At 39.6% G+C, this 10902-nt stretch overlaps 1 protein-coding gene across 1 annotated transcript; it reads left to right on the top strand.

Moving 5' to 3' along the window:
• Positions 1 to 1308: 1308 nt before the first annotated feature.
• On the top strand, positions 1309 to 4775 carry LOC123101596 (protein NAR1-like). The gene is made up of 8 exons (XM_044522973.1): positions 1309 to 1390; positions 1483 to 1636; positions 1800 to 1986; positions 2118 to 2244; positions 2645 to 2795; positions 2872 to 2921; positions 3151 to 3322; positions 4764 to 4775. The coding sequence occupies exons 2-8, from the start codon at positions 1511 to 1513 to the stop codon at positions 4773 to 4775; spliced, it is 825 nt and encodes a 274-aa protein (XP_044378908.1). The 5' UTR covers positions 1309 to 1390; positions 1483 to 1510.
• Positions 4776 to 10902: the final 6127 nt, after the last annotated feature.

Genomic DNA, 10902 nt, shown 5'->3' with positions numbered 1-10902 from the left:
CCATCGGTCTCTCTCTCCTCCGCTGCCTCCACCGCACCGTCTCGCTCTCCCCCACCGCATCCTCTTCCTCACTTCATCGCCTCCATCTGTCCGATGGCGGAAGCTCGTGGTGACGCCGGCGCAGCGGCCGGAGATGTAGTGGAGCTGCAGGGCACGGTGACCGCGGATGAATTGAAGGATGTTGGCGGCATCCACGGCGGTGCAGGGAAACTCGCAACCGCTGCGGATGTGGAGAAGGAGGTGGCGGGCTCCGCCTTAGCACTGCCAGAGCAGAAGTTGACGGTGTCGAGCGGCGCAGTCCATCCCGATACCCCTGATGCGCAGACTGGTGAGGAGCAGGAGGTATTTGCACTTGCTTGTTAGTTGCAATATTTAGAATATTAGCTTGTAGAGTTAGTTGCATTGGTTAGATTGTGATTCATACAGTAGTACAGATGGTTAGAGTAGTTGGTTTGACGGATGGGCCGGGGTTTTCTGTATGGGGGGATGGGGGTTTTTGTACTAGGGTTTGTTGGATTACATTCGTTGCAAAAATGCTAGATAGATCTGTATGAGAGATAGGGATCGCTGTGCTTCAATGCTACACAGATGTATGCTTATTAGATTTTGTTTTTAATGCTACACAGATTGGGTTTTTAATGCTGCAGACATGTATGCTTATTAGATTGGGTCCCTATTAGATTTGTTTTTGAATGCTACGCAGATTGGGGTTTTGAATGTCATATGCCCAAATGGGATCCATTGATTAAGAAGTTATTTGATTTATTAGTATATAAATTTGTCCATAATATGTAGTTATATTAGCTCTGTTGTTCAATGTGTGTGCATGACAATGGAAAATGCAAATAGGATCATAGTATATTAGCCCTATGATCAATGTTGCATTGCAATTTTTAGTAGCATCACTTATTCAAAATCATCAGCTAGGCAAATATACCATTTGTGTGGTGTTTGGACATTGATCCTGGTGCTTCACTTGATTATCTCCTGGTGCTTACAATTTCCTTTGTTTTTACAACTTCCCATGAGCTTAGTAACAGCCGCCGCACTTGTGTTGACTTATTAATCTGTCCTTTAAGGAAATGTTACTTCTCTATCTCAATTTCCAGGACGATCTACCTGCTAAGTTTGACAACTTGGTCAAACCACTGTCGAAGTCGTAGATACATTTCTGCACAACTAAACTAATAAATTGACTTCACATTAGCACAAACAGAACTTCGTAAATTCATCTTTGTTGCACCTCACCTAACCCATTTCCCTTCCCCATGCAATTCTCATATATTCATGACATTTCCATTTTACAGATTAAAAAAAAGCAAGTTGTGGTGAGTACAAAACCTCCAGAAGAATCGGTCAAGATTTCTCTCAAGGACTGTTTAGCTTGCAGGTTATTACCAATTTTGTAGCCCTCGCCTCAACTGTAAAAGTAGTGACCTGCCCAAATGTAAATAATGCTGACAGCTTCCTTTGATCTCATAGTGGTTGCATAACATCAGCAGAGACAGTTATGCTTGAGAAGCAAAGCTTGGATGACTTTGTTACTCGCATCAACTCTGGCAAAACCGTCATCGTATCTATGTCTCCCCAGTCAAGAGCATCATTAGCTGCATTCTTTGGTCTTTCTCAGTCACAGGTAATTCTATGTGCTTCACCTGACCACTACCTAGTCAAAATTGTCACCATATAAGGTGTTTTGTAATGTTTTCCCTAAATTAGTGTCTTTCCACTTTAGCTGAATGATAAGTACTCTGTAAATAATGATAACAAACACATAATGCAATTTTTGTTATCTTCAGGTTTTCAAAAAACTAACTGCTCTGTTCAAGTCGATGGGCGTGAAGGCAGTGTATGACACAAGTAGTAGTCGAGATCTGGCCCTAATTGAAGCATGCAATGAATTTATTTCACGCTATAAGCTGAGTCAATTGTCTAGCGACAAAGAAGTTGGAACAAGTCTTCCTGTGCTTTCATCTGCATGTCCAGGTAAAAACATTTACGCGAAATATGTGTCAATTTCGCTACTATGCAGTTTCCTATGTACTATTGATATTCCCTTACTAGTTGGTTATTTACATACCTTCTATCACTATATGTGAATCTCTTCCTCTTTGCAGGTTGGATATGCTATGCTGAAAAGACTCTTGGTTCATATATCTTGCCCTACATCTCATCTGTAAAGAGTCCCCAACAAGTGATTGGTGCAGCTATCAAGCATCACATGGTTGAAAAACTTGGTCTCAAGTGAGTAATTTGCCCTAGTTCTAGACCTAAGGATGTTATTTTCAGATCTTTGATCAGACATGAAAAATTTAGTACTTCCTTTTGTCTGAAATTGGACTTCTTTTTTACTTCACAAAGTTTTTTTTTCTAGTATATAAGTATAAGATCAAGCAAGTATATTTCATGAAAAATCTGGATATACAATTTTCTGGTGACCAGTCCAAAATATCTTGAGAGACACATATGATTTTTGACGTTTTCTTGTGACCAACTGTTTGTGACATGAGGTTTTTCCTGGTCTTTGCAATGTAATATCTCCATTTGCTGAATTGGATGATTATTTCAAATAAAAACTACTCTGATTATGAACTATCATTTTGTGATATTTTTGTTTGTGATCATACTTGAATGTACTGTGTAGGCCGTATGATGTGTATCATGTTACTGTGATGCCCTGTTATGATAAAAAACTTGAAGCTGTCCGGGGCGACTTTGTTTTCTCAGTGGAAGAAAAGGAAGTTACAGAGGTGGACTCGGTATTGACAACTGGTGAAGTGTTGGACTTGATACAGGTTACTAATTTATTTCCTGCAGTTGCTTGTATGTTTTGAAAAACTCCATGCTTATATCAGTTTCATGGTTGTGCAGTCCAAATCTGTTGATTTCAAGACAATGGAGGAATCTCCTTTGGACAGATTGTAAGCTCCTTGTATGCTTGATGTTCCGTCCCTCCGGATAAAATTTGAATGAAATCCAATGCAGAAATATATGTTTATATGTTCTGTTCAACTAGTACTACTATTTAGAATTTAGCGAAGCTTTGATTTAATCAACTGTCGAGAAAAAGAAAGATAAAAGTAATTTTATATGGTTACATTTATGCTTCATCTTTTCTGATAATTCATGTGTACTTTCATTGCAACACAGATTAACAAATGTTGATGATGGTGGTCATCTATATGGGGTTTCTGGTGGCTCGGGTGGTTATGCGGAAACCATCTTTCTTTATGCAGCACGTGCACTCTTTAATAGGGAAATAGAAGGCCCACTTGATTTCAAAATCTTGCGAAATTCAGATTTCTGTGAAGTTACACTGGAGGTAATTCATTGCCCCATCCATCCCCAACTGGCCTCAAAAAGCCACTCTTGCTGTAGAAACCTTGTCGGGGTGAAAACCTTGCCGGTGTGAAAGCTTGCCAGTGTGAAAGCTTGCCGGGGTAGAGAGCTTGCCGGGGTCAATCCGACCGAAAGTTGGAGATGGGCTTGAAAGGTTATTCAGATGATCTCGGATAGAAAAGTGTTCTACGCGGAAGTTGTGCGTATCGCCGAAACGGTCAACTTTACTTTTGGAGTCATCATCATCTGAGATAGTATACAGCCTGTAGAGTTGCTGAAAGACTCGAACAGCCAAGAAAACTGCATGACCAAATCCGACTGAAAGTTAAAGATGACCTCGTAAAGTGTTGAAGATGACTTTATTTGGAAAAATGATAAACAGGAGAGTTGTTCGTCTCGTCGAGGCGCATAAACTTGGTACTTTGATCTTCTCAATCGGAGGTCATATGTAAATTCCACGGCCTGTACAAGGAGCATGATAGAAGTTTGGGCCAGATTCGGGCTGAATCCGAGTTGGATTGGAATTAGAACTGGAGGACGTGAATTGATGTACTCCCTCCGTTCCTTGATATAAGGTGTATAGATTTTTGAGAAAAAGTCCGAAATATAAGGTGTATTAGGTTACACTGCTCGTTTGGATAATTTTTGATGGAATTTGATTACATTTCCTTATATCAGGCAAGCTCCTCTATTTTCTCATGTCAATTAGTCAGGTATAATCTCGCCCAAAACTTGTGAAATTTTCCCTCCATGTGTGTTTTTTAATTTTCGTGCCAAAAACTATACACCCTATATTTAGGAACGGAGGGAGTAATTTTCTTGTATGGAAAGCCTAGATGAATCCTTTGCTTGTACGGGAAGTCCAGCCGCCTCGTATATATGTTGAGGCTGACGGTCGATTGAAACAACACACAATCAAACAAATCAATATACTACTTTTTCAGTCTACGTTTTATTTCCCCACCGTTTTTCTCTCTCATTCTTCGTTGTTATTCGTGTTTGAGAGCTGCAAATACCGAGGCTCTAGGGGCGAGCGAATCGACGTAGGGCAGCCCATAGCCGCCGCAATCCCTGACGGGGTCCTTCCCGGGTGCGCGGGGTTTCGGGTCTGAAAAAGCGCCCGCCGACTATCTTGTGTATCGCGCTGTCGGTCGGGTCTCCTTCGACGTGAGCAGCGGTGCATCACGCCCGGCATCGAGGGTACACGTAACGTGTTCGTGTGTCAACATTTTCAAAGTGTCACTTGGTGGTCCTCCCTTTGAAGCTGAGTGTTGATAACCCACAAGTATAGAGGATTGCGATAGTCTTCGAGGGTAGTATTTCATCCAAATTTATTGATTCGACATAAGAAGAGCCAAAGAATATTTATGAGCCTTCGCAGTTGTTTGTCAATTAAACCACACCTAGAAATTTTACTTCTGCAGCAAAGTATTTAGTAGCACAGTAACAATAGTGACAGGAACAGTAACAGTAGCAGTTTGTAGTGATTGTAGTAGTAGTAGTAACGAAAATAACTTAGCAAAGACCAATATGAGAAAAACGTAGGCATTGGATCAGCGATGGATAATTGTGTTGGATGGTATTCATCATATAACAATCACAACCTAGAGCGATACACAATAGCTCCAATTCATCAATATAATGTAGGCATGTATTCCATATATAGTCATACATGCTTATAATAAGAACTTGCATGACATCTTTTGTCCTACCCTCATGTGGCAGCAGGGCCCATAAGGAAATCTAAGGGATATTAAGGCCCCATTTTAATAAAGAACCGGAACAAAGCATTAACACATAGTGAATACATGGACTCCTCATACTACGGTAATCATTGGAAAGAATCCCAGTGTTTTTCATGACACGTAATAGGTGCATACAACTTGCAAGAGCGGATCATAACACTTAATAGGAGCATACAACTTGCAAGATAGGATCAAGAACTCAAATATATTCATGAAAACATAGAGGGTTCAGATCTAAAATCATGGCACTCGGGCCCTAGTGACAAGCATTAAGCATAGCGAAGTCATAGCAACATCAGTCTCAGAACATAGTGGGTACTAGGGATCGAGCCCTAACAAATTGACTCAATTACATGACAAACCTCATCCAACTTCGTCACCTTCCAGCAAGCATGCGAAGGAATTACTAACTCCCAATGGTGAGCATCATAGAATTGTTGATGGAGAAGGGTTGGTGATGACGACAATGATGATTTCCACCCTCTGGAGCCCCAAGCTGACTCTAGATCAGCCCTCCTGATGAAGAACAGGAGGTAGTAGCGGCTCCATATCATAAAACATGATGATTCCTCCTCTCGGATTTCTTTGCAAGGCGGTATATATGGAGTTAGACTTAGGGTTACCGGAGGCTCCAGGGGCCCACAAGCTCGCCAGGAGCGCCCCCTGAGCTTGTGGCTCCTGGGTGGTCCCCTCCGATAGTTCTCTTCGCCAATATTTTTTATATATCCTAGAAATATTCTCTGTAAACTGTTAGCTCAATCCAAGAACTTTTATTTGTGCACAAAAATAACACCATGGCAATTCTGCTGAAAACAACGTCAGTCGGGTTAGTTCCATTCAAATCATGCAAATAAGAGTCCAAAACAAGAACAAAAGTGTTTGGAAAAGTACATACATTTGGCATGTATCAACTCCCCAAGCTTAACTCATTGCTTGTCCTTAAGCAATTCAGTTGACAAACTGAAAATGATAAAAAAACTTTTACAAACTCTTTTTGTTCTTGTTGTTGTATATATGCTTAACTAATGTTCAAGTTTCCAACAAAGATTATTAACTAACCTTGTGTACGATAAGACTTAGGTCTCACATTTACTCATACCAATAACATAACCAACTAGCGAGCAATAATAGGTATCTCGAATGTCAACAATTTGTCAAAACAATCATGATATAATATGATAACATGGTGTCTTGCTAGCCCTTTCTAAGACCGCAAAACATAAATGCAGAGCACCTATGAAATTCAAGCAATGACTAAACATTGTAATTCATGATAGAAGAGATCCAATCATATCACACCCAACATTGACTATACTCAATGCATAAGAATGACAATAGTGCTCTCCAATTGGTGCTTGAATGAGAAGGTGATGACTCAACAATAAAAGTAAATAACATACAAGTAAATAGATAGGCCCTTCGCAGAGGGAAGCAGAGATTTGCTGAGGTGCCAGAGCTCGAAGCTTAAAACAGAGATGAATATAATTTTGAGAGGTGTACTTTTCCTGTCAATGTTACAACCAAGGATTTTCAATATCTTCCATGCTAAACACATTATCGACGGTTCCCAAGCGGAAAGGTAAAGTTTACTCCCCATCAACCAACAAACACATGCCATGGCTAGCCAAATTCACATGTGCCCTCCATACCAACAACTTCCGGGGGAGTTTGTTTCACTATATTTTTTTCATTTTGAATATAGGACTGGGCAACCCAATTACCAGCCTCTCTTGTGTAATGACAAGTGAGTAAACACCCATCGTGGGAATAACCCGCTAGCATGGAAGATACTGGACGGCCCTTGTCGCCCCATGAGCAATACAGGCACACAAAATAGATGATTATTTGAATGTTTAGAGGTGGCACGTGGAAATTTACTTGGAACGGTAGAGTAATACCGCATATAGGTAGATATAGTGGACTCATCTAGGACAACTTTGGGTTTAAGGATTTGGATGCACAAGTAGTGTTCCGCTTAGTACAGGGAAAGTCTAGCAAATAGATTGAGAAGCGACCAACTAGAGAGCGAAAACGGTCATAATCATGCATTGAGGTAATTAACATTGCATACGAGCATCAGTAGGATATAAACACCATGAACATAAATATCGTGAAGGTTTTGTTGGTTTTGATCAACCACATGTGTGAACATGTGCCAAGTCAGGCCACTCGAATCATTCAGAGAAGGATACCATACTATCATACTACATCATAACCATTTCCATACATGTTGACACTTATCCACTCCTAGTTGTTTAAGCATGGCATGAGCAAATATATTCTCTAATTGTCATCACAAACATGTTTACTCATAATATGCCGAATCAAGAGCGATGAGCTAAACATATTTACAAAAACAAAAACAAGAAGAGTTCATACCAACTTTCCTTCACCGCAATCAATTCATCAAATCATCGTCAATATTGCCTTTCACTTGCACGACTGAATGATGTGAAAATATAATAGTGCAAATTTGTCGTGGACTAAGATGGAATCTGCAAACATTTTATTCAAAAGAGAAGACAAGGTAATATGGGCTCTTTGTTAGATCAACACTAATGCATATGAGAGCCACTCAGCATGTTCATCATGGTCTTCTCCTTACACGACTCAAAGAAAAGGAAAGAATTCAAAGAAACACACTGAAATGTTTTTGAATTCTTTTCGGTTTTTCTAAAGAAAACAAACTAACGAAGGAAAAACGAAAACGAGAAAAACTATGTACATAGGAAAGCTCCTGACAACAAAACAAGAACGGGAATTTTTTGGGGGGTTTTCTTAATATTACAAACAAAAGAGAAGAACCAAAAAGAAATGAGAAATATTTTTGGATTTTTGATGTTTTTCAAACACACAAAAAGAAAGCGAAAATAAAATTAACATGGATATACAATGAAAAATGATGAATGCTAAAAACTGGAATGAATGTGTTGTACATGAATTTAATGTCGGCAAGAAATACATACTCCCGCAAGCTTAGGCTTTTGGTCTAAGTTGGTCTATGGCCATTGCTGACTCAAATAATACTCGTGGTAATAGTTAGGGTTGTACTCAAGTGCGGCCGCCACAGCTTGGCGGGCTGCCTCATTACGGCGATCGTTGTCCTCCACCCTGTTGTACTCCTCGGCCTCCTCCTCAAGTATAAAGTGTCTTTGTTTTTCCTAAAAGTTAAGGAAGGTAGGAGCAGGCAAAGTAATATGGAAGACACGACGCCTATTAAAGATTAGCCTGTATCATAGCCTCTGAATGAACTGGTGGTGCTCCATGGCCTCATAATCAAGGAAGCTAGGCGGCAACAAAGTATCATCTTCTTTTATAGGTGCACCAAGATGAGCAGCTAAGCGACTAGCATAAATTCCACCAAGAATATCACCAACTAGGGCGTTATTATGTAAATGACGTGCAACGATTGCCCCCATGTTAAATTGTCTATCTATCAATACCACACTCTTAAGTATGCTCAGATCATGAGCGCAAAGGTGACTAGGTTTATGTTTACCATTTATGCATCTTACTATGAACAAAGCAAAATAATGTATAACAGGAAAGTGAATGCTCCCCATGGTAGCTTGTGTTATGCCTCTAGTCTCACCTCTAGTAATACTCCTAAGAAAATCATTGCAATCAGATTTGCGGGGCTCAAGGCATGTCCCCCAACAAGGAATTCTACACGCTTCACTAAATTCCTCGATGGTCATGCAAAAAGGATTTTCATATAAGTTGAACATAACATCATGTGAAGTGCAATGAGATACATACTCGAATTTCTGCACAAAAGAATCAGTGAGATTATAGTACTGCGAGCACTTATCTGACATGAAGTTCGTCAACTCGGCATTTTGCACGTACATATCAAACTCCTCCTTAATACTAGCTTGATTCATAAAGGAGTTCGATGGCCATTCGCACGGGTGCACAAGAGCTTCTCATGGTGGTTCTAGGTCCGACTCACGTAGTGCAAGCCTTGGAGAGCTCTTGCTCGAAGAACCACCATGGAACATCTTTCTAAACATTTTCTTCCTCTTGAAAATTTCAGAAATTTTTAGTGGCTCAAAATAAAAGCGAACAAAACTCAACAAATTTGATAGCAACTACTCCCACAAGTGTCTAGAGGCTATATCATGAATCAAAACTACTTTGTAATACAAATTCAACATGCAAGCTCATATACATGGTCACCGCAGTAGATTTGTTTTGCAAAATATAAAGCACTAGAACAGAAACTAATTGAACCATTGGAGGATTCACATACCAAGGAGTAATCCCCCAAAACAGTTTTGGAAATGGAGCTCGGAGCAAGGAGATCGAATTTTGCAGACAAATGAGCAAGAACATGGGCTATGAGGCAAGTTTGGTTTTTTCTAGAGGTGGAAGAAGGTGGTGGACTGGTGCACTAAGTGAGGGCGCCCCTATGGGGCCCACAAGCCAACTAGGCACACCCTGTGAGCTTGTGGCTTATAGGTGCACGCCCCTAGGGTGCGTTCAGTGCCAAAAGTTCTTGCATATTGCAAAACAATATACTAAATTTTCAGGTAATTCCAAGAACTTTTATTTCCGAGACATTTTTATTGCACGAAAAATTCAAAAATAGGATAATCATTGCATTTCTACTTTATTAACTTTAAATAACAAACAACAAATAGTAGGTACAATAAGTTGTGCTTACTAAATTCATCGACCACATGCCCCTAAAAATAATCCATTAATAAGGCCGATCAAGTCTTATTAACAAACTATTTTCGAGTAACATGAAACCGAAGGATCTTTGTATAACATTAGGTTACCTCAATGGGGATATGCATCTCCCCAACAATAAGAGTTTCATATTTCCTTTTGATGGACGGAAGAGGGAATTTGAAATGTCCAATAGTGATTGTAGCAATTTTTTCAATAACATTGATACTGTTCACCGAACTTTGTTTCTTCGGAAAATAAACCGTATGCTCATTACCATTGACATTAAAAATAACCTTGCTTTTGCTGCAGTCAATAGCAGCCCCTCCAGTATTTAAAAATGGTCTATCAAGGATGATCGACTTAGTGTTGTCCTCGGGCATATCAAGTATAACAAAGTCTATTAAGATAGTAACATTTGCAACTACAACCAGCACATCCTCACAAATCCAATAGGTATAGCAGTTGATTTATCAGTCATTTGCAAAGATATTTCAGTTGGTGTGAGCTTATTCAAATCAAGTCTTCTATATAAAGAGAAAGGCATAACACTAACACCGGGTCCCAAATCACATAAGGTAGTTTTGATATAACTTCTTTTAATGGAGCATGATATAGTAGGTATTCCTCAATCTCCTAATTTCTTAGGTACTCCGCCCTTAAAAGAACAATTTGCAAGAATGGTGGAAATTTAAGCTTCAGATATCTTTCTTTTATTAGCGACAATATCTTTCATGTATTTAGCATATGGAGGCATTTTCAAAATATCAGTCAAGCGTGTATGCAAAAAGACTGGTCTAAGCATTTCAACAAAGCACTCAAAATCCTCATCATCCTTACTTCTAGGAGGCTTAGTAGGAAAAAGCATGGGTTTCTGAACCCATGGTTCTCTCTCTTTACCATGTTTTCTAGCAATGAAATCTCTTTTATCATATCTTTTATTCTTAGAAGGTGGGTTATCAAGATCAAGAGCAGGTTCTATTTCTACATCATTATCAGGTTCTTTATCATTATCTGGTTGAGCATCAATATCAGCATCATCATTATTATTAGGTTTTTTTACATCCGTTCCCCTAGTTCCTTAGCTCTTCTCATCCATCCCCGTGCTCTTAACTTTTGCTCAGTTTTCCCCACTCCCTTGCGT

The sequence above is a fragment of the Triticum aestivum genome, chromosome 5A (assembly GCF_018294505.1).
Source record: "Triticum aestivum cultivar Chinese Spring chromosome 5A, IWGSC CS RefSeq v2.1, whole genome shotgun sequence".
Taxonomy (NCBI): domain Eukaryota; kingdom Viridiplantae; phylum Streptophyta; class Magnoliopsida; order Poales; family Poaceae; genus Triticum; species Triticum aestivum.
The sequence above is the reverse complement of the archived record's forward strand: the minus strand, read 5'-3'. Positions and strand labels throughout refer to the sequence as shown.

Excerpts from the sequence above, each read along its gene's own strand:
- LOC123101596 (XM_044522973.1), top strand. The coding sequence starts at position 1,511 with ATGCTTGAGAAGCAAAGCTTGGATGACTTTGTTACTCGCATCAACTCT. Across the intron at positions 2,245-2,644 it reads GTTGAAAAACTTGGTCTCAA|GCCGTATGATGTGTATCATG; the intron begins GTGAGTAATTTG and ends TGTACTGTGTAG. Across the intron at positions 2,796-2,871 it reads AAGTGTTGGACTTGATACAG|TCCAAATCTGTTGATTTCAA; the intron begins GTTACTAATTTA and ends ATGGTTGTGCAG.